This window comes from Pan paniscus, chromosome 5 (assembly GCF_029289425.2).
Source record: "Pan paniscus chromosome 5, NHGRI_mPanPan1-v2.0_pri, whole genome shotgun sequence".
In the NCBI taxonomy this organism is placed as follows: Eukaryota; Metazoa; Chordata; class Mammalia; order Primates; family Hominidae; genus Pan; species Pan paniscus.
The window spans coordinates 131,404,854-131,429,515 of record NC_073254.2 but is presented as its reverse complement, the minus strand read 5'-3'; the positions used below and the strand labels follow the sequence as shown (position 1 = coordinate 131,429,515).

The 24,662-nt window shown below is 36.5% G+C and overlaps 1 protein-coding gene across 7 annotated transcripts in view; it reads left to right on the top strand.

Moving 5' to 3' along the window:
* REV3L (REV3 like, DNA directed polymerase zeta catalytic subunit) overlaps nt 1-24,662 on the top strand; it is a 187,317-nt gene that overhangs the window by 67,756 nt on the left and 94,899 nt on the right. For all 7 annotated transcript variants that reach the window (XR_010112297.1, XM_003822205.7, XM_008975749.5 and 4 more), the window contains exons 3-5: nt 4,203-4,277; nt 10,105-10,265; nt 23,224-23,320. Coding sequence is in view for 6 of the 7 variants with exons in the window: in XM_003822205.7 (XP_003822253.4) it covers nt 4,203-4,277; nt 10,105-10,265; nt 23,224-23,320 (333 nt within the window). In the remaining variant the exon portion in view is untranslated. The remainder of the gene's footprint in view (nt 1-4,202; nt 4,278-10,104; nt 10,266-23,223; nt 23,321-24,662) is intronic.

The following is a 24,662-nucleotide window of genomic DNA, read 5'->3' as shown; positions in this document are numbered from 1 at the left end:
ATTGACAAAGTAACAACATCTGAGCAAAGACCTGAAGGAGGTAAGGGAGTAGGAACAGCATGGAAGCCAGGTGACTAGAGTGGAAGAGTAAAGGAGAGTTGGACTAAATGAGATAAGAGAGAGATGAGATGGTAGAGACTGTGAGGACCAATGATTCTCAAAGTGTGGTTTCCATACTTTGGTTTCCTAGTATCACCTACTATCATTAGCTTTACCTAGTTTTACAGCCATGAGAATATACCTCTCAGATCTCCAAATACACAGAGAATGAGTGAATGGCCCCAGCTACTATACACTCAATTCCAATCTGTCACTCCACATGAGCTGCTTTCCATAGGCTACTCTTACCCTATGACTGAGCATGGCAAAGATACTAAAGCAGATCTGTAAAACATCCCTCTGTCCACTTGAGATGAGACTGGTATCTAGGTCTGGTGGCTATGCCAGCTTCTTCTGGCTGCCTTCTCATTTTCTCTCACATTTGGCATTTACTTCTTGGAGGACTGGGACTGACACACCTGGGAACTTGGTAGAACTACATTCTTGGGGCCCAGCAATTTGTGTTTTAATAAAGCCTTTCTGATGATTCTTATGCATGCTTAAGTTTGTTAATCACTCAGTAGGCTAATGTAAGGACTTTGACTTTTACTGTAAGTTATTACATGATTTTGAGCAGCCAAGATCTGGCTTAAACTGGAAAGGATTACTTAAGCAACTGTATTAATAATAGATTGTAGGGGGACGAGAATAAGAGCAGGGAGAGAATTAGGACATTAATCTGGGTAAGAAAATATGGTGGCTTGATACTAAGGTAGAAAAGACCAAGGAATTAAAATTAAAACAAAAAAGAAAATAGTGTGGCTTGAACTAGGGTGGTAGCAGGGAAGTAATCATCAGCTTCTGGATCTATTCTGAAGGTTGAGTTAATGTATTAGATTTGCTTTGTGTTTGGGTAAGGATTGTGAGAGAGGAATCAAGGTTGACTGCAAAAGTTTAAGGGTGTTCTGCTAGGAAGACGGAAGGTAGAGGTAGAGTCAACTGACAGGAAAGATCTGGAGCTCATACAGGAACATTTGAGTTGTTTTATGTCCATATGAAATCCAAGTGGAGACCTTAAATCTCTGCTTCCACCTTAATCTAGGCTTTCCTCTGGACCATGATAGTATCATTTTAATTGAATTTCCTTCTATTTTTATCTCATTCCAGAGCAGCAGAAGTACTCTTCTTATACTGTAAATTTAAAATCATTTAAAAATTCTTGAGTGGCTTCATATTGTTAATAGAATACAATTTAAACTTCTAGCCATAATCTATGTGACCTCACCCCATCTACCTCTGAAACTCTGCTTTCTGTATTCCATTCAGAAACAGTGACCTTCTCTCAGTTCCTCTGCTATCCAAGTTGTTTCTCACCTAAGTTCTTTGTATGTACAATTTTCTTTCCTTGAGTGTTCTACCCTTCCCCAATCCTCCAGATCATTGACCTCTTCAGAGAAGTTTTCTTTGACTATCCCACGTAAAATAAGGTATTTTAAGTAGGGCATTATTATTATTATTGTTTTTATTATTCTGTATCTCAGCCCATTATTTGTTTTCTTTAGCACTTAATACAGTTTGCAGGTATTTTAATTTTTATTTATTTACTTAATTTTTATGTGTTTCTTCCACTAGCATGTAAACTGCATGCTAGTGCACTAGCATGTATGAGATGACTCAATAACTGTTTGGTTGGATAAATGAATGAGGTGAAAGTTTACACTCATCCTATAACAGGAGCAATTATGTTAGGGATAATTATCTACTTTATCTTTTAGTTTTGTTTATTCTTGATAGTTTCTAATAACTTTCCTATATATATCCTCATTTCAAAGTTAAGTCTCCAAACAGCCCAGTGAAATACATAGTCACTTATCTTCCTGTATTTTTGTATTTGTTAAAGACATTGCCACATTTTTGAGAGTAGTTGAGTTACAGATCTGGATACATGGGGCAACAGATGAGCTGCTCACTCTAATTTTTCATTGCAGTTTTCTTTTTTCTTCTAATTTTTTGGTCATTTTCTTCCCTAGATCCCCTTTTTCCTTCCCATTCATTCTACCTTCTCTAATTCCTTTGCTCCTTCAATTTTTCCTACTTCTTTAAGTTACATAAAGTTGCATCTAGCTACCAAATTAACATTTACATGAGGTTTAACTCTATTCTTTTTAGACTATCAGTATCCTGAGGCTGAGTTAAGAGATAGGATCATGACCTTGGGCTAATTTCTGGGATTCCTTCTCACTCATGATTTTAGAGAATCTTCTATAAAGAGATTCTCAATCCATCAAAATTAATTAGGTGAGATTTTTCGCTATCCACACTCATTTTCCTTCCTATTGATATACTTAAAAAACTAATTACGAGATATAATTTTTTAAACATGAAAACATCTGCTTTCATACTCCTCCATTCTACTTTTTCCCCCCAAAGAGTCTCCCTGATGAGGAATTCTTTTGGCAAAACCATTCATCTGGCTGAAGATAACCCATGTTTCCAGACAACTACCTTTGTATATATGAAAAATACCATAGCAGGAAAGGGCTACAGTTAAGGTTGAATTTGCCAATGAGAGAGAATGATATCATTTATGTAATGTGTCTTTCTTTAACCAATTCTTCATGGCAACAAAATAGGGTATACAGCAGCAAACTAGACGGGAAGTGGTATTATAAAAAGTTAAGAAAAGGGTGAAGAGTAAGAGGGAGGGATGGTCAGGTGAGACTTTTCTGAGAAGGTAAATTAAGCAGAGTTCTGAATGAAGATTAAACAAGCCATGCAAAAGTCCAGAGCAGAGCTTTCCACTTGAGGGATCGAGTTAGAGGGTCTGAAATGTTTAGAGTGGTTGGAGGAGAAGGAAGAATGGTATGACTTGAGATTGGAGTGAGAGGCAAGGATGAGATGAGGAACCCTTTAGACCTTGGTAAATAGTTGTTTTTTTTTTTTTTTAACAGAAATTACTTTATAACAATAATACAGATGGCTTAAAACAACTAAAAAAATTGTTTATACCCAAAATAATGTCTCTGCTACCAAATTAGTCCTTTATTTGATGTCCACTACACTATTAGACATCACAGAGAGGTGATGTCCTATGAGAGTAAATTCTATTATCTGCTGCCTGTCATAAGGGAACAATGTTTTTAAATAAAGAGTGATTGGGTTTATCCACCTAAAGATTTAACCGTGTATTAACAGACCACTTTTCAGCCAATACAAAGCCTTTTATTTCATTCACAAATTTACGCCTGTTTATGTATTGTTTCTAATTACATCATCTTTGAAAATAGTGTTCTGTATATCAGAGGTTGTAGTGTAGTTTCAGATCCTCCTGAAATGATGTGAGAGTTCAGCTTATTTCATCTTGCACCGAGGATTTCTCTCCCTGTTATATAGCCTTTTGCTTCCCCCTTTCCTCATTCCAGCTGATACCCCGAGAAAAAACTCAGCCATAACATGATTAGGTTGCTTAAGTAAGTCCATGGTCTTTTTCAGTCTCTTAAGTTCCTGTCTACACAGTTTTTTCACAGGCTGCACTTGATATGGTTGTGTGTTACAGGTTTATTCATATCAGCTACTGAAATACATGCTGTGTGTACATATAATAGGTACATTGTCTCTGCTTATTGAACTTATAAAATAATAATAAACAGCTGAATAAGGAAAGTAATGTAAGTGTTGTTAATTAAAGGACTTTGTTGAAGAAGAACTTCAGTTTTTAACAAAAAAATGGGAGCCAGAAGAAGGCGGCTGAAAGGTCTGTTTCTCTCATATGTGGAGTAAAGCAAACAAAAATATGTTTTCTTATGTGGAGTAAAGAAAACAAAAAGCCACTTAAAGAGTCTTGATGTTTGAGATTAAGGGGTGGATGGTTTGTTCTTCCTTTTTGTCCATAGTTTTTTCAGAGTGATAATTTTTAATTCCCATCGTCAGTAATGTAAAGAAAGTGATATTTTTTACACTTTTTAAAAAAGCTTCAGTATTTCATGTTAACCTGTGCTAGGTTTAACTGAAAGGTTTGGGATTTTTTAATTGTTTTTTGGGGGGTGGATAATATTAAATGTAAGACTGAATTTGGCCAGCTGAATCTAATTAGGACAATAAGTTGCATTATTTCATCTCTGAATTATGAAAATAATTTGAAATATTTTTTTCTTATATTTCAGGCCTTTTTATGGTTATCATGAGAAGGAAAGACACTTTATGAAGATCTATCTTTACAATCCTGCAATGGTGAAAAGGTACAAAGTTAAATGAAACCAAAATATGAATAACTATCATTGAAGTATTTTAATAATAAAAAAATTCTAGAAAGAAGGCCTCTATAGTTTGTAGTCTTATTAAAGACAGAGACCGTAAAATACACATGTACGTGTATAGAGAGAGACCAGTGGCTTGGACTCTATGAAGGATATTTTAGAGGTGGAGGCTCCCAACTGCTTCTTTCCTGTTACAGATTAGAGAGTTCGTAGAAGTAGGTAAGGAGAGATTATGGCTGCCTTGTGTGATGTTAGGCCTCTTCTGGCCAGACCTTAGTTCAGCATTAAGAGAAAGTTGCTCTTTAGCTTCAAAGCAAGGAGAAATATGTAGGAGTGAGTCCAGAGTGAGAGGGCTTTTGAGATCTCAGAAACCTGTTGACTGTTTACTAGATGTTGGTGAAATTTTATATTCCAGGTTTTTTGTTGGTTTTGGTTTTGGTTGTTTTTTCTTCCCTCAGTTAGTCTCCCTGCCTCTAGCTTATCCTCTCAATCATCCTGGAGGGCAGAGAAGGGCACATATATGGAAGATTTTAATCATCCTTTCAGATTCAAAACAAGGATTTTCACTATGTATAGTGGGAAGCTAGGGTAAAAGTGGCCTCGGAGGTGTACTGAGTATTACTTTTTCAGGAGGTCCTCTCTGCTAGTAGGTACTGGGTTCCAAAAAGTAACTGTTTTGTAAAACACAGATTGGATGTTTTCCCATAGTGAATTAAAGCACTACAGGGGGCACGACTGCCCAGAACATGAGGTTTACCCTGGATTAAACCATTTGAGTACTTCACTGAAGCACAGCTCTATTCCCAATGGTTATTCCCTTGTAACTGAAAACTAGTTTTCCTACATCCTGCCCTTGATCTTACCCAAAATAACTTCTGTTCTGTACCAGTTCCCCTCTACTCATACTTCCTCATATTCGTGGAGTACAAAAGAGCAATTTCTGTGGACTCTTACTCTCTCACACACATACAGAGTGGTAAGAGAGTAAACCTCAGTCATTTTTCCCTTTCTCGTCCACAAGTTGTGCTGGAGTGGGAGCCATGATTAAAACAGGCTTAAGTGTTTTATAAATAACCTATAAACAAATTATAAATACAATCAATTTTTTTCCTTGCAACCATAGCAAACACTAAACTGTTCTCAGTAAGTTTGCTTTAAATTATATAGTCAGCTTATCACAATGCCATTCTAAAATTCCTGATTTATTAATGGATTCATTCATTTATTCATCATTATTTATTCATTTATTATTTTTTCAAGACAGTCTTGCTTTGTTGCCCAGGCTGGAGTACGCAATGGTGCAGTTATAGCTCACTGCAACCCCAAACTCCTGGGCTCCAGTGATCTTCCCGCCTTAGCCTCCCAAAGTGCTGGGATTACAGGCCTGAGCCACCATACCAGACCTGTTTATGCATGTTTAATAAATATTTGTAAAGTACCTACATTATTTGATGCTCTGTGGAAGTTGATGGGCAGACATGGTGAGCAAAGTGTGCATGGTTCATGCCCTCAGGGAACTTACAACAAGCTGGGGAGATAGAGAATACACAGGTAACCCAAATATATAAGCAAAAATTGTGGTACTCTTTGGTCTGCCAAATGAAAACGTCAGTTCTGAATTCATCCATTTATTTTCTCTCCACTAAGCCTCAGTTTCTGATTATTGCAGAATAAAAAAATTTTAAAAAAATTACACACTGGTGCCACTGTAAATTCATGGTTTTCAACTTCACCCAGACCCTTCCTTGCGTGCTGTATGTCTACTTTTTTCTAGTTAATTGTCTCTTTACTATTCTCTATCCTCTACTCAGGCCTTACCTTCTTAGGGAAAACAGAACCCATCATTCTAGAGAGGTGGTTTTCAAAGTGTGAAGTGGGGATTTCTGAAACGCTTTCAGGGGATTTGTATGGTCAGAATTCTCTTTATTATACTAAAATACTAAGATCTTTATTATACTAAGATTATACTGATTTTCCTTTTGCACTGTTTTCATTGATAGTGGGTTAATCCGGCACCTTGTCTCAAATCAGGGTAATGACATCAACTACTAATCATTGTGTTTTCTACCACTAAGCGCTCACCTTTAAAAAAAAAAAAAGCTGGTTTCACATTAGAATATCCATTAGGACATGGTAAAAATTATTTTATTGAATTTTGACCCTTGGTTATATATCTTTGTAACATTTATGTGACAAAATGAAAGTAACATGAAAGGCTATTAAATTATTTTCTTTTTCAACTCCATATCTGTGTGAGGCTAGATTTTCTTTATATACATCAACAAAAGCAATATACTGCAACAGATTGAACAGAAGCTGATGTAATAATCCAGCTATCTTCTGTAAAAACAAGGATTTGTAAACATGTAAAACAATGTTTCTTTTCTCACTAAGTTGTTCTTGTTTTGAAAAATATAGTTTAAAACAATGTTATTTATGTTAACATAGGAGTTTATTGTTACTTTAAAATTAGTAGGCGGGGCACGGTGGCTCACACTTGTAATTCCAGCACTTTGGGAGGCCGAGGTGGGCAGATCACGTGAGGTCAGGAGTTTGAGACAAGCCTGGCCAGCATGATGAAACCCCATCTCTACCAAAAAATACAAAAATTAGCTGGGCTTGTGGCAAGCTCCTATCGTCTTAGCTATTCTGGAGGCTAAGGTGGGAGAATCGTTTGAACCCCGGAGGTGGAGGTTGCAGTGAGCCGAGATCGCACCACTGCATTTCTGTTTTAATTTCTAATATAGTAAATATCAGTAGATATAAACCACATAAACAAAAGCTCTTTAGTGTTCTCAATAATGTTGTTTTTGTTTTGTTTTGTTTTGTTTTGTTTTTAAGATGGAGTCTCACTGTTGCCCAGGCTGGGGTGCAGTGGCACCATGTCGGCTCACTGCAACTTCTGCCTCCCAGGTTCAAGCAATTCTCCTGCCTCAGCCTCCTGAGTAGCTGGGATTACAGGTGCCCACCACCATGCCTGGCTAATTTTTTAATATTTTTAGTAGAGATGGGGTTTCACCATCTTGGCCAGGTGGTCTCAAACTCCTGACCTCAGGTGATCCGCCCACCTCAGGCTCCCAAAGTGCTGGGATTACAGGCGTGAGCCACCGTGCCCAGCCCCTCAATAACATTTTAAGAATGAAAGGGGTTCTGGGGCCAAAAAGTTTGAGAACCACTGGAATAAAGTTCTCTTAAGGCTTTCTTAACCTTAAATTGCATTTACATCCATTCTCTCCTCGCTGCCTGTTCTGTGAAAGAAATTTTTCCTCCTCACCTCTGAGGCTCAAGATTCATCTTCTTTGATGTTTCCAAGGATCGCTTCCATCTATCGGCTATTCCCGTCTTTCTTTCCAATTCCATTTTAATATTAATAAAACTTTGCTAATTATACGCACACATTCATACTCATAGAAACACCTTTCTCATTTAGCCATTCTCCTTGAAAGATTTATCTATACTTTGTGTATCCAACTTCTTACCTCCCATTCATTGTTTGTTTGTTTTGAAATGGAATCTTGCCCTGTTGCTCAGGCTGGAGGTCAATGGCACGATCTCAGCTCACTGTAACCTCATCCTCCCGGGTTCGTGCAATTCTCCTGCCTCAGCCTCCTGAGTAGTTAGGATTACAGGCACCACCACCACGTCTGACTAATTTTTTTGTATTTTTAGTAAGGACAGGGTTTCTCCATGTTGGCCAGGCTGGTCTAGAACCCCTGACCTCAAGTGATCCGCCTGCCTCAGCCTCCCAAAGTGCTGGGATTACAAGCACAAGCCACTGTGCTCGGCTTTCCCATTCACTCTTTAACTTACTACAATATGGCTTCTACCCCAACCATTTTACTGAAAATTGCTTTCACTAATGACCTCTGTGTTGCTAAATCCAATTTTAGGTCCTTACTTTTCGACCTCATGGTGATGCTTATGGTGCCTTAAAACAATCCTAAATGTTAGCTTCTGTGATATATACCACCTCTAGTTTTTCTCATTCCAGTGTGATCAATCATATTTCTGCCATTTTGTTGGTTTACATTTTAACATCTATGGTTGTTCCTTAGAATTCTGCCTTAGACTTTCATCTTTTCTCTGTATATTTTCTGTTCCCTCTACAGACTTATTTACTCCCATGGGTTTGTTTGGTTTTAACTTTTGTTTTTGTTTATCTTTATGCTTTTGACTTCCAAATGTATATGAATAGCCTCATTTCTCTCTAGAGCTTCTAAACAATATATCAAACCATCTACTGGATAGATGGAATAGCCAAGTGGTTAAGAGTGAGGGCTCACAAGGCAGAGAAATTTTGATTTGAATTTTAGCCCCTTTGTTTTTTTAAGACACAGGATCTTGCTCTGTTGCCCAGGATGGCATGCAGTGGCGCCATCATACCTCACTGTAACCTGGAACTCCTGGGCTCAGGTGGTCCTCCCACCTCAGAGCTCTTCTACCTTTTGTGTGATTTTTAAATCTAAGATAATTTCTTTATTTATAAAATGGAGATGATCGTACCACAGACTTGTAATAAACATTACTTGTAATAAAGTACGTTAGCACAGTATCCAATATATAGTGCTCAGAAATGTTAGTTACCTCTGCTGTGTTAATAAAATGATTATTATTTTCTTTATGATTCATTTCCAATATTATTATTGGATCCCCACTATACCTAAATGCCCTTGTGTCTAAATGGAGTTTATCCTTATTCCCCTTCCAAAAAATCCCAAACCAATTTTTCTTACAGTTCTTCCCCTTTCAAATAATTGCACCACCACTAACCAGCTGCTTAAGCAAGAAATCTAGGCATCACCCTCAGCCCCTTTTCTGTCTCACCCTTCACATCTAGTTAGTCATCAAGGCCTGATCATTTCACCCCTTATATGTCTCCTGAATCAGTACATTTCTATGATCCTTGTTATAGCCACCATCCTTAGTTTTTCCACAACAGCCTATTTACTCCTTACCTGTAGTCTTCTGTGTTCTATAGCTAGTCTGGTGATGTCACTTTTCTGCTATTCACCTCTCAGACAAATTTCACTACCTCTTCAAATGTCTTAACAGGCTCTGCATGCTCTTACTTCTCATTACTTCTCTATCCCTGCCTCTGACACTAGGTCACAGTCTTACTCAGTGGTTTCAGTTCCTGAATAAGCCGTATTTTCTCGTGACCCTTTACATGTGCAGTTTTATTTACGTGAATACTCTTCCCTCTCTTCAGAGAAAAAAGTGCCTCTAGTTCATCATTTAGTCTCTTGCTTAGAGAGGTTCTCTAAGGTTTTGCAGAAACCACCTCTGTACCTCTATCTGTTTAGTATCTTTTCTAGATGTTTAATGTATTTCCCCACATAGTACTTAACTATGCTGTATATAATTGTCTGTTGTTTGTATTCGTCATCATGAAGGGAAAAAAAATACTCAGGAAAGAAAAATATCAAAATGGCAATACCTCTGTGTGGTAGGATTATAAGTAATGATTTCTTTTCCTTTTTTGAATATTAATCTTTTCAAAATTATTTGTTATTTTTAAAAGAAAAATTTTATTTTAAAAACCTTTTAATTTTTAAATATAGTTAGTATCAAATTGGTTTAAGACAAAATATTCTTCATCCATGCAGTTTTTTGTTATTCAGAACATGTTGCTTACTTGAAAACTTGATTGAAACTTTTAATTTCTAACAAAATACAAATTTCCGGTAAAATTGAGATGGAAATTTTGTGTGCTAATAAGTGCTTTGTTCTGTGTATTTCTATAATCATTGTTTCATTTAACATTTTAGGGAACATAATTTTATGATAAAACTTTTTTTTTCTAATTTAGGATATGTGAACTTTTGCAAAGCGGAGCCATAATGAATAAATTTTACCAGCCTCATGAAGCGCATATTCCCTACCTCCTACAGCTCTTCATTGACTACAATCTTTATGGCATGAATTTAATAAATCTGGCTGCTGTCAAGTTCCGAAAAGCAAGAAGGAAAAGTAAGGTTAATTTTCAGTCAAATTAAAGTTTTGAAACAAGTGTTATATAGTCAGTGATTTATAAAATAATATATATTTAGAAAATAAATGTTGAGTGACTAAAGAATGAAAAGAAATACATGCAAAGTGGGATTAGAGATTGTCAGGAAAAGCATCTCAGAAAAAATTTTTTTTGGTAACAGCTTTATTGAGTTATAATTTATATCCGTTTAAAGAGGACAGTTTGATGGTTTTTAGTATACAGGCTACCTAAAAGGTATTGTGGGTTTAGTTCTAGACCACTGCAAAAGTGAACCCTTTACACTGCTTAGCAATTGATATGTATTGTGATTCTTTTTTTTTTTTTAACCTCAGACCTTAATGTTACTTTTTATATTTTAGGAATAGTATATGATACACAATTCTAGAAATCCCTGGAGTTGTTAGAGCCTTGTTACTTTAGTCCAGCACTTCCCTGATGGTGTGAATAGCTGTAGGTTAGTGGACGTGTTGGTCTCTCAGCATTCCAGACGGATTCCTAAGTCCCTTGAGCCATCACCTCCACCATTGAACATCCTTGTCCATTTTATCTCAGTGGGCTGTGCAAGCATTGTTATTTTTCTTTGTGTGACATGACCTGAAAAATATTGCAGGCAGAGCTTTCTCTGGGTGAATTTGCTATTGCTTTAAAGTTCTTTATTTATAGAGCCGTTGATATTATGAACAAAACAGAATAACGTGGCTATTTGAATAAGTGATTTCCTCTCAAAACAAATTTATTTTTCCTTTTACATTTGTAGCTTTCTGAGGTGAAAAGTAGGAGATCCCAGATTTTTTACTGTTGGAATGGAAAGTTACAGACCAGAGAAGCCTAGAGCATCTTGAATGGTGAATCCTTTCTGGAAGGTTTTCAATATATTTTGCCCAGATCCATCAGTGGAATCACTGTCAGTGACAGCTATAGCCTTATGAAATGCACTTCTTAAATAATAAGACTTGAAAGTTGAAATTACTCTTTGACCCATGGGCTGCAGAATGGATGTTGTGTTAGCAGGCAGGGAACCAACATTAGTCGTCTTGTACATCTCCATCAGACCTGTTGGGTGACCAGGTGCATTGTTAGTGAGCAGAAATAGTTTGAAAGGAATCTTTTTTCTGAGCAGCAGTTCTCAAAAATGGGCTTAAAATATTCAGTAAACCATGCTGCAACCATTATACTGTCATCCATGCTTTTTTGATCCACTTATAGAACACAGGCAGAGTAGATTTAGCATAATTCTTAAGGGCCCTAGGATTTTCAGAATGGCAAATGAGCATTGGCTTCAACTTCAAGTTACCAGCAGCATTAAATAACCCTACCAAGAGAGTCCTTTGAAGCTTTGAAATCAGGCATTGACTGCTCTCAGGTTGTTTTCATCTACATTGCAAATCTGTTAGTGTATCCACCTTCATCAGTTATCTTAGCTAGGTCTTCCAGAGAACTTGCTGCAGCTTCTACATCAGCCCCTGCTGTTTCACCTATCTGCAGTAAGGCTATTTCACTTTCTCATCGTTTGTGTGTTCCATTGGAGTAGCACTGTTAATTTCCTTCAAGAACTTTTCCTTTGCATTCACTACTTGGCTAACTGGCACAAGAGACCTAGCTTTTGGCTTATTTTGGCTTCTGACATGCCTTCCTTGGTAAGCTTAATCATTTTTAATTTAAATCATTTTTGATTTAAAGTGAGAGACATGTGACTCTTCCTTTCATTTGAACATTTAGAGGCCATTGTAGGGTTACTAATTTGCCTAATTTCAATATTGTAGTGTCTCAGGGAATAGGAAGGTGCTAGGAAAGAAAGAAACGGGAATGGCCAGTCAGTGGAGCAGTTGGAACACACTCAAGTTTGCTGTCTTTTATGGGCATGGTTTATTGTGGTACCTGAAAACAATTAACAATAGTAACATCAGAGATCACTGTTCACAGGTTTGAAATATTGCAAGAGGAACCAAAATGTGACAGAGAGACACAAAATGAACACATGCTCTTGTAAAAATGGCACCAATAGATTTGCTCAATGCAGAGTTGCCACAAATGTTCAATATGTAAAAATTTTAATATCTGCAAAATGCAATAAAGCAAAGCACAATTTAATGGGGTATTCCTGTATTTGGAGTTATGCAACCATCACCACAAATTCAGAACATTTTCATCACCTCCGAAAGAAATCCTATGACCTGTAGCAGTCACCCCCAAGCTTCCCATGTTTCCCACTCCTGAGCAACCTTACTAATCTACTTTTGGTCTCTGTATATTTGCCCATACTGCACATTTAATGTAAGTGGAATCATATAATATGTGGGGTTTTTTTCTACTTAGCATAATGTTTTCACGGTTCATCAGTGTTGTAGCTTATATCAGTACTTCGTTTCTTTTTATGGCCAAATAATACTCTGTTATGTGAATACACTACATTTTATTTATTCCTATCCCAGTTAATGGATATTTTGGCTATTATGAACAATGCTGCTGTGAACATCCATTTATGAATTTTTGTGTAGCTATATATTTTCATTTCTCTTGGACACCTACCTGGGAGTAGAATTTCTGTGTCAAGTGTTTTAGCATCTTTTGCCTTTTCTTCTCATTGAATTCCTTCCCTTTTACTTCTCTTAAAATGAAACTGACACTTCCAGTCCTAATATCCTTTCTAACTGCCATAATTTTTTTTCTTTTCCATCACTGTCAACCTTCTTGAAGCAGAGGTTAGCATTTTTTGTCTCTTAGTTCACTTTTGGTTTAACTCCTCCCATTTCTTCTACCATACCCAAACTATGCTCTGAAAAGTCACCAGGGAGGGTTTCTTTTTGTTGCCGTGAATAGTGGGCTAGGTTAGTGGGATCAGCCCTTCTGCTAAAAACAATTTAAGGGCCAGACAACATTGAAATAAAAAAATTTAAATGCATTGAAGAGTTTATGAACAATAAAGAAGTGCAGGCCAAAAGGGAATAGAGCGCTAAAAGCAACTTTTGACCTGAGGGCATTTACTAATCTTGGAAAATTAAGAACCTTCTTTGGGAAGGCCATGCTGGGTGAGAGAGATGAAAAGCAGAAGTGGGTCCTGCCCAGCAGGTGGGAGCCCTCCGCAGGTTAAGGTAGGGCCTCAAATGCATATTCTCTTAAGGTGAGCACAGACTGGGAAATGGAACATACTTCAGACATTTTTTTTTCAGTATAGTTTGAATCTCCTGGGAATAAAAGAGATTCCCAAATCCAGAGCTTGATCTAAGGTGTTGCTGGTCTAGTAATAGACTCAGATCTGACAGAAGCAGCAAGTGCAAATCCTCCCTAGAGGATATTATTTTTATTTTTTATTATTTTTTTCTTTGTGAGACAGGGTTTTGCTGTCACCAGGCTGGAGTGCAGTAGTGTGAACATGGCTCACTGCACCCTCCACCTCCTGGGATCATGCAGTCCTCCCACCTCAGCCTCCCATGTAGCTGGGACCACAGGCCTGTGCCACCACCCCTGACCAATTTTTTTATATTTTTTGTGGAAATGGAGTCTCACTTTGTTGTCTAGGCTGGTCTTAAACTCCTGGGCTAAAGCATTCTTCCCGCCTCAGCCTCCCAAAATGCTGGGATTACAGGCATGAGCCACTGTACCTGATCTATCTTTATTGGTCTCAAGTCATTCCTAAAAATATAATTTAAAGTATAATATGGTTTGGCACACAATTTAGAATATACCAGTCACACAAGAAAACTAGCCTCCATGAGTAAAACCCAGTAAACACACACACACCCTAGACCTGCAAAGAATTCAGATATTTTGAATTATTAGATGAAGACTTAAAAAACTATAATCCAGAGTCTTTATTATTTATTTATTTAGAACAGAGTCTCACTCTGTTGGCCAGGCTAGAGTGCAGTGGCGTGATCTTGGCTCACTGCAACCTCCACCTCCTGGGCTCAAGCCATCCTCCCACCTCAGTCTCCCAAGTAACTGGGACTACAGGTGCATGCCACCACACCCAGCTAATTTGGGTATTTTTTTTGTAGAGATAGGGTTTCGCCATGTTGCTCAGGCTGGTCTCAGAACTCCTAGGCTTAAGCGATCCACCCACCTCAGCCTCCCAAAGTGCTGGGATTACAGGCATGAGCCACCATGCCTGGCCTCCAGAATCTTTATCAAATAATGATGCTATATGCAATGCTCTAATGTCATGTTATATTCACTAATAGTTTTATTTGTTTTGTCTCTCCAGCATGCTAGTAATTTCCTTATGTGGAACAACTTATGCATTTAAACTTTTTTTCAGAAGAGAATGTTTTGTGGTGACAACTCGTTAAAATTACATTTTTATTTTAAATACACAAATATTGAAGCATTGAAACTAGCATGTGCCTCCCTTTTAGAGCAGAGTAATTCATTTGTTCATAACTAATTCTTCTGGATAATAATCTCAGGTTTAGATGACAACTTATAGTTTACTAAATGCCAGTTTTTCTTATCTTCTCTGTATCTTAGAATAGTATAAAATTCCCACAGTAAACCAAAGTATGTGAGCAAATAACTTGCCCTTGGTCCTTAGAATTCCCAAGAGGGAATCATATAATGAAGGATGAAGTAGGCTTGGCTTTTTCTTCATAAAGACTGAAAGGAAAGGAAGGAAGAGGGAAGATAGAAGAAAAGCAGGACAGAGACAACTGTCCACCAATTTCTCCCATCTTTGTGAAGGTTGTATTATTTCATGTCCAGGAGATAATCCTTTTTTAAAGTATGGAGACTTCCAAAAGTTAAGGTTTAAGGAGTTCATTACCCACTTTCGAGACTTACTATAAAGCAACAGTTATCAAGACAGCATGGTATTGGCAAAAAGATAAACACATATACCAATGGAACAGAATAGAGTCAGAAATAGACCTATATTTGAAATAATCCATAATTGGCCCATATAGTCAACTTAACTTTGACAAAGATATAATGGTAATTCAATGGAGAAAGCATAGCCTTTTCAACAAATAGTGCTGGGATAATTGGATGTCCATATGCCAGAAAATAAAAATAAAAGAACATATTTTTGTATGTTCTTCACACCTTATACGTCACATACTTCACACCTTAAATAATAATTAAAAAACTTCACAAACTTAAATGTAAAATATGAACCTATCAAACTTCTAGCAGAAAATAAAGGGAAAATGTACCCAGTCTTGGGTTTGGCAATGAAGTTTTAGATATGACACCAAAAGCATGATCCATGAAAAGAGAAATTAATGTTAGATTTTGTCAAAATTAAAAACTTTTACTTTGTGAAAAACTGTTAAAAAATGAAAAGACAAGTCATGGACTGGGAGAAAATGTCTGCAAATTACAATCTGATAGAGGACTTGTGTATAAAATATATAAGAATTCTTAAAAATCAACAATAAGAAAGCAAACAGTCCAATTAAAAATGGTCAAAAGACCTAAAGAAGATATAAGGATGGCAAACACATGAAAAGATGATATTCAACATTATATGTCGTTAGGGAAATACAGATTAAAACTACAAAGGGCTACCACTATATACCTATTAGAATGACTACAATTCGCAAGACTAACAATAACAAATGTTGACCAAGAGGTGGAACAGCAGCACTGACATTCTTTGCTGGTGGGAATGCAAAATAGTATAGTCACTTTGGAAGACAGATAGTTTCTCAGAACACTAAACATAGACTTAGAGTGCGACCCAGTGATGGCACTCCTAGGTATGTTTACCTAAGTGATTTAGGTCCACCCAAACCTGTATGCAAATGTTTATAGCAACTTTATTCATAACTGCCAAAAATGTAAAGCAACCGAGATGTCCACTCAACAGGGAAATGGATAAACTTTGATAACATTTAGTGATAAAAAGGAACAAACAATTGATTCATATAACATGGATGAATCTTTAAAGCATTTTACTAAGTGAAAGAAGCCAGACCAAAAAGGATACAAACTGTGTGACTTCATTCACATGACATTCTGGAAAAGGCAAAACTATAGAAGTAGAAAATGGACTATTAGTTGTTAGGGTTTAGGAGAGAGGGAAGTATTGACTGCAAAGGGGATGTACAGGGGAACTTTTTAAGAGTGAAGGAATTATTCTGTACAGTCCTGGGTTGGTGGTTACATGACTATTCATTCATCAAACTCTATAACCACGTGATGTACCTTAACCAAGTGATGAGGTTTAATGTCACCAGTTATTATGTCATGTGGGTGTCATGTGCCCCCTCATGTGATGTGATAACAAAGGTACTTCGCCTGTGTGATATTCTTGCCAAAAACTCGTAACCCCAGTCTACTCATGAGAAAAACATCAGACAAACCCAAATTGGGAGTTGTCCTACAGGTTATCTCATCAGTACTCATGACTGCAAAGGTCATGAAAAGCAAGGAAAGACAGATAAATAGACCAGAGGAGACTGGAAAGACATGGCAACTGAATGCAGTGTGGTGTCCTAGATTGGATCCTGGAACAGAAAGAGGACATTAGTGGAAAAACTGGTGAAATTCAAATAAAAGGTTTTGTTTAGTTAATAGTAATCTTCCAGTGTCAGTTTCTTTGTTTTGACAGATATACCATGATAATATGATAACAATGAGGGAAACCAGGTGTCTGGTATATGGAAACTCTCTGTGGTACCCTTGGAACTTTTCTGTAAATCTAAAGTTATTCCAAAATAAAAAGGTTACTGGGGAAAATAATAAGTTAGTTATCATTGTCAAGTATAACCAAGAATTTAAGACAGATTGAGGAATGGAAGAGTTTCTAGAGTATATACATTAGATATTATATATAGAAAGAGGAGATAATTTTCATAATTAGTTTTTTCCAGTAGGTGAAAAAGCACAAGAATAGTTTGAATTAGCAAATATACAGAAACCATTTATTTCATTTATAAAAGTTAGATTATTGGAATGGTACTCAGAAGGGTTTTTTTCAGAATATCGGAAGTGTTTACAGATTTGAAGGCATCATGTGAAATTTATTAGGTTGTTGCAAAAGTAATTGCAGCTTTTGCTATTACTTTCAATGGCAAAAATCACAGTTTTGGTAGAAGGGAAGTTAAAAACAGGGAAATTGCAGTATGATAAAAAAATTTACATCTTCTTTTATCATATAGTTAGCCCTCAGGTTTTTGTTTTTGTTTAGTATGAGATAAAAGATTATACTGAAATCATGTACAAAATCAGTGAATAATTTATTTTATTTTATCATGTTATCTCAGGCACATTACAGTTTAACTTGACAGTAAACTTCTTGTAAGTAAATATATGTATTACATGTATGCATAACTTCATTTTACCTGATAAATTAATATAATACATGTTAATGGAGTTTTACTTTTGAAAGTAAAATACATTCAAAAATGAAAATGATTTAGAAATTTGAATATTATATGTACATATACAGTTTTGCCTCAGCACTCAGTTGTATAATCAGTGGTCAAATGAAATGGAAATGATGCTAATTACTGTAGTTGTTAAAATGAAGTGTATAAAGTATGTAAATGGGACAATTTTTTTTTTCTTTTTTCTTTTTTTCCCCCCACATGGGTAAAAGAGGAATAAATGGAGCAAATTTTTTGAGCACCACAGAAGCATTTTATATTTTTTTAACATCCTCATTTTTCAACTGAGTATGTATTTCTTGCTGTATATGAATTTTTAGGATACAATTTTAGTAACTAGTCACATAAGTTATATATTATTTTACTTAAAGGGAACATTCCTATAGTTTGCTACTAGAGAAGTTTCTCTGAACATACAGAGTGCTGAAAAGATGTAACAGTTCTCAATATGTATGCACCCAACACCAGAGCACCCACATATATAAAGCAAATATTATTAGATTGAAAGCAAATGTTATTAGATTTGATTATTAGCATCTGTCCAATGCTGAGAGTGGGGTGTTGAAGTCCCCAACTAGCCAATACAATACAGTGATAGCTGGGGACTTCAACACCCCACTCTCAGCATTAGGCAGATAATCTAGACAGAAAATCAAAAAAGAAACATTGGATTTAAACTTTACTTTAGAGCCGGGCACTGTAAGCCTGACACTTTGAGAAGCTGAGGCAGGAGGATTGCTTGAGCCCAGGAATTTGAGACTAGCTCAGGTAACATAGTGAGATCTCATCTTTACAAAAAAGATAAAAATCAGCCAGGTGTGGTGGTGTACACCTGTGGTCTCAGCTACTCAGGAGGCTGAGGTAGGAGGATTGCTTATGCCTGGGAAATTGAGGCTGCAGTGAACTGTGGTCACACCACTGCACTGCAGCCTAGTGACAAGACACTGTCTCAATAAATAAATAAACTGCACTTTAGACCAAATGGACCTAACAGACATTTACAGAACATTTTATCCAGTAGTTGCAGAATACACATTCTCCTCATCAGCATGTGGAACATTCTCCAGGAAAGATCATACGTTAGGCCACAAAACAAGTCTCAACAAATTTTAGAAAACTGAAATCATATTAAGTGTCTTTTCTGACCACTATGGAATAAAACTAGAAACCAATAAAAAGAGAAACTTTGGAAACTGTACCAATACATGGAAATTAAACAAAATGCTCCTGAACCTTTATTGGATCAATGAAGAAATTAAGAAGGAAATTAAAAAATTTCTTGAAACCAATGAAAATGGAAACACAACATACCAAAACCTATGAGATACAGCAAAAACAGTACTAAGAGGTAAGTTTATAGCAATAGGTGCCTATATCAAAAAAAAGATTTCAAATAAACAATGTAATGATGTACTTTAAGAAACTAGAAAAGCAAGAACAAAGCCAAAATTAGAAGAAGAAAAGAAATAATAAAGATCAGAGTAGAACTAAACAAAATAGAGACTAAAAAAAAAATACAAAAGATCAGAGAAATGAAAAACTGGTGCTTTGAAAAGATCAATAAATCGCTAGCTAGACTAACCAAGAAAAAAGAAGACATACATAAAATTAGACATGAAAAAGGAGACATTACAATTTATATAACAAATAGAGAGGATCATCAGAGACTATCATGAACAACTATATGTGAACAAGTTGGGAAACCTAGAGGGAATGTATACATTTTTGGACACATTACAGCATACCAAGATTGAACCAGGAAGAAATAGGAAACCTGGCCAGGCACAGTGGCTCACACCTGCAATCCTAGCATTTTGGAAGGTCAAGGTGGGAGGAAGGCTTGAGCTCAGGAGGTCAAGACCAGCCTGGGCAACAGTGAGACCTTGTCTCTATTTTAAATTTTTAGAAAAGAAAACCTGAGCAGACGAATCACAAGTAACAAGATTGAATCTGTAATTTAAAGGTCTCCCAATAAAGAAAAGCCCAGGTCTGGATGGCTTTACTGCTGAATCCTGCCATACTTAGAAAGAAAAACTAACACCAGTTCTTCTCAAACTAGTCTAGAAATTTGAAGAGTGGGAAATTCTTCCTAACTCATTCTATGAAGCCAGCATTATCCTGATACCAAAATCAGACAGGACACAACAAAAAAAGAAAACTACAGGTCAGCATCACTGATGAACATAGACACAAAAATCCTCAACAAAATACTAACAAATCGAATCCAACAAAACATAAAAAAAAAAAAAATACACCATGATCAAGTGAAATTTATCCTAGGGCCAGGCACAGTGGCTCATGCCTGTAATCCCAGAACTTTGGAAGGCTGAAGTGGGTAGATCACTTGAGCCCAGGAGTTTGAGACCATCCTGGGCAACATGGTGAAACCCTGTCTCTACAAAAAATTAAAAAATTAGCTGGGTATGGTGGCATGCACCTGTAGTCCCACCTACTTGGGAGACTTAGGTAGGAGGATGGCTTGAGCCCAGGAGGCGGAGGTTACAGTAAGCCAAGATCATGCCACTGTACTCAAGCCTGGGTGACAGAGTGAGACCCTGTCTCAAAAAAAAACTTATTTGAGGGGTGCAAGGATTGTTCATTATATACAAATCAATAAATGTGATACATCACATCAACAGAATGAAGGACAAAAACCATATGATCATCTCAGCTAACACAGAAAAGTTATTTGATAAAATTCAATGTCCCTTCATGGTAAAAACTCTTGACAGGTTAATCATAGAAGGATCATACCTCAAATAATGAACATCGTGTCTGAAAAACCCACATTTAACATCTTACTGAATGGGGAAAAGCTGAAAACCTGCCCTCTAAGAACTAGAAGAAGACAGGATGCCCATTTTTACCACTCCTGTTCAACATAGTACTGAAAATTCTAGCCATAGCAATCAGGTAATAAAAGACATCAAATTGGGAAAAAAGAGGTCAAATTGTCCCTTTTTCACAGGTGACATGATATATATGGAAAAACCTGAAGACTCCAACAAAAAACTCTTAGAACTGATAAATTTAGTAAAGTTGCAGATTTTTTTTTAAAACCCACAAAACACCAATAGCATTTCTGTGCACCAATAACAACTAGCTGAAAAAGAAAACAAGAACACAATCCCATTTATTATGGCTACCAAAAAGAATAGTAATAAATTTAACCAAGGAAGTAAAGGTTGTATAGGAGGAAAACTAGAAATTACTGATAAAATTAACTGAAGTAGACAGTGGAAATAGACAAATGGGAGACATCCCATGTTCATGGATCAGAAACATTAATATTGTTAAAATGGCCATATTTTCCAATAAAATCTAAAGATTCATTGCAGTTCATATCAAAATACCAATGACATTCTTCATGGAAATAGAAAAAAAATTCTAAACTTCATGTGGAACCACAAAAGAGCCTAAATAGCCAAAGCAATCCTGAGCAAAAAGAACAGTTGGAGACATCATACTACCTGAGGTCAAAATGATACTACAAAGCTTTAGTAACCAAATCAGCATGATGTTGGTATAAAAATGGACACACAGGCTGAGCAAAATAATACTACAAAGCTTTAGTAACCAAATCAGCATGGTGTTGGTATAAAAACAGACACATAGGCTGAGCATGGTGGCTTACTCTTCTAATCTCAACAGTTTGGGAGGCTGAGGTGGGAGGATCACTTGAGCCAAGAAATTTGAGTCCGGCCTGTGCAAGATAGTCAAAGCCCATCTCTACAAATTAGCCAGTCACGATGGCGCATGCCTGTTGCCCTAGCAGCTTGGGAGGCTGAGATGGGAGGATCATTTGAGCCTGGAAGCTCAAGGCTGCAGTGAGCCATAATCATACACTGCACTCCAGCCTGGATGACAGTGAGACCCTGTCTCAAAAAAAAAAAATTGTAGGACAGATACTCTGGGACATTGGTCTGGGAAAAAATCTTATGGCTAAGACTTCAAAAGCACAGGCAACCAAAGCATATAGACAAAAGGGACTGTGTAAAAGCTTCTGCACAGCAAAGGAAACAATCAACAGAGTAAAGAGACAGCCTACAGAATGAGAGAAAATATTTGCAAACCATTCATGAAATGAGACTAATCTCCAGAATATGTAAGGAACTCAACAGGAAAAAAAATAGTTTCGTATCTGAATAGACACCTCTCAAAAAAGAAGACATACAAATGGCCGGCAGGTATATTTTTTAAATGTTCAACATCACTAATCATCAGGGAGATGCAAATCAAAACCACAATAAGCAATCATCTTACCCCAGTTAGAATGGCTGTTATGGAAAAGACACCAACAAATGCTGGTGAGGATGCAAGGAAAAGGAAACTCTTATACACTGTTGGTGGGAATGTAAATTAGTACAGCCATTATGCAAAACAGTATGGAGGTTTCTCAAAAACCAAAAACTAGAACTACCATATGATACAGCAATCCCACTGCTGGGTATTTATCCAAAGGAAAGGAAATCAATTCAATATATCAAAGATAACCTACACCCCCATGTTTATTGCAGCACTGTTTATAATAGCCAAGATACGGAATCAACCTTAAGTGCACATGAGTGGATGAATGGATAAAGAAAATGTGGTATATATACACAATGGAATTATATTCTACCATATTTTTTATGAAAATGAAATTCTGTCATTTGCAGCCACATGGATAGAATTGAGATCATTATGTTAAATGAAATAAGCCAGGCCTAGAAAGACAAATATCACATGTTCTTACTGATGTGGGAACTAAAAAAAGTTCGTCTTTAGCCAGGAGTCGTGATGCACCCCTATAGTCTCAGCTACATGGGAGGCTGAGGCAGGAGGATTGCTTGAGTCCAGGAGATTGATTCCAATCTGGGCAACATAGCAAGATGTCATGTCAAAAAAATAAATAAAAACTAGAGGCTGGGAAGGGTGTATGGGAAGGGTTCCAGGAAGATACGAAGACAGGCTGGTTAATGGATATAGATATACAATTAGACGAAATAAGTTCTAGTGTTTGATAGCATACAGGAGTGACTGTAGTTAACAACAATATATTATATATTTCAAAATAACTAGAAGAGAAGATTTGAAATGTTCTCGACACAAATGGTGAATAATGTTTGGGCTGATGGCATCCTAAGTACCTTGATTTTGTCATTACAGATTGTATGCATGTATGAAAATACCACATGTGGCTCCATGAGTATGTACAAATATTATGTATCAATAAAAAGGGATCTGTAATTTATGAGTAATAAAATTTTTTAAAGAACATTTACCAGCCGGGCATGGTGGCTCACACCTGTAATCCCAGCACTTTGGGAGGCCGAGGCAGGCGGATCACGAGGTCAGATCGAGACCATCCTGGCTAACACGGTGAAACCCAGTCTCTACTAAAAATACAAAAAAAATTTGCCGGGCTTGGAGGCTACTCGGGAGACTGTGGCAGGAGAATGGCGTGAACCTGGGAGGTGGAGCTTGCAGTGAGCCGAGATTGCGCCACTGTACTCCAGCCTGGGCAACAAAGCGAGACTCCATCTCAAAAAAAAAAAAAAATTTACCTTCTAAAAAGTAATTATATGAAAATTAAAAGTAGAATTTATTCCTTTTACCTTTCTATTCCTAGGTAATACATTGCATGCAACTGGATCCTGCAAGAATCATTTATCAGGAAATTCTCTTGCTGATACTTTATTTCTGTGGGAACAACATGAAATACCAAGGTTAGTTAATGTTGTAAAGGAAATGAAAATTTTACATATATCCTAGTTGTGGTCAGAAATCAGTGGTTACCATAATTAAATTTTAACCTTTTATTGTATTGGATCTTTTTAATCTATACACTTAACAGAAACAAACCTTGACATTAGTGTGTTACAAGGAATAAACGATTTTAAAAACAAACCATGAAAATGTACTAGTTATTACCTAATTAACAAAAGGAATACAAGGTAGATATTGTTATACTTTTCTGCAGCATTCATCTTCATCATCTATTCCAATTTGATATCCTATAACTTGTCAAGTAAAACAATTACATTTATGATAAAATAGTAATTTAAAACAAAAATCTAAATATTTTTAATAACCCCTAAAATTTATAAATATTAAATATGTAATAAAGTATTTTGACATGCTCTGGTTTTGAATAATATAATTTGTAATTTATTTGTTTCATTATTGATTAGATTTTTTTTGGAGGCAGTATATTCCAAATGCTTGGATTTTTCTGTTTCAAAGCAGCTATGTATTTGCTTATGCAAATTTTTTACTCATACATTTTCTGTCTACTGGTGCTAATTTTTAATTCTGAAAACTACTTCCCCTCCATAGGAACACCTCCTGTTCTGAATGTCTGAAGTAGTTTTGTATAAGGGCAAGTTGTAAATTTCTACTGTAAGATTATATTTTTTGAGGTTATTGTTTCCCTCCTTTCTCTCAAATGTGCTACTTCGGGAATATTCATCCTTGACATTTACAACATAATTATTTCAAATTACAAAACTTTTTTATATGAGAAAACTGTGGATCATAAACATTTTTAAATTTGATACTTCAATGTGTGTTAAATTGTATGAATGAAGAGGACAATTCACATTTTGTTGTTGTTGAGACAAGGTCTCCTGCTGTTTCCCAGACCGGAGTTCAGTGGCACAATCTCAGCTTACTACGACCGCCGCCTTCTGGGCTCAAGTGATCCTCCCACCTTAGCCTCCCAAGAATCTAGGACTACAGGTGTGCAACACCATGCCTGGCTAGTTTTTAAAAATTTTTGTAGAGGTGAGGTCTTACTATAATGCTCAGCCTCCCAAGTATCTGGGACTACAGGTGTGCAGCACCATGCCTGGCTAATTTAAAAAAATTTTTTGTAGAGATGAGGTCTCACTATATTGCTCAGGCTGGCCTCCCAAGCCGAAGCTGGGATCACATTCATGAGCCACCAAGCGCAGCTGACAATCTATATTGAGAAATATTTTTTCTGAAAGAGAAAGGAATATATTATGATAGGTTGGCTAATTATATTCCTTCTCTATCAATGGTGAAAAGATACGTGTGTTTGAACAT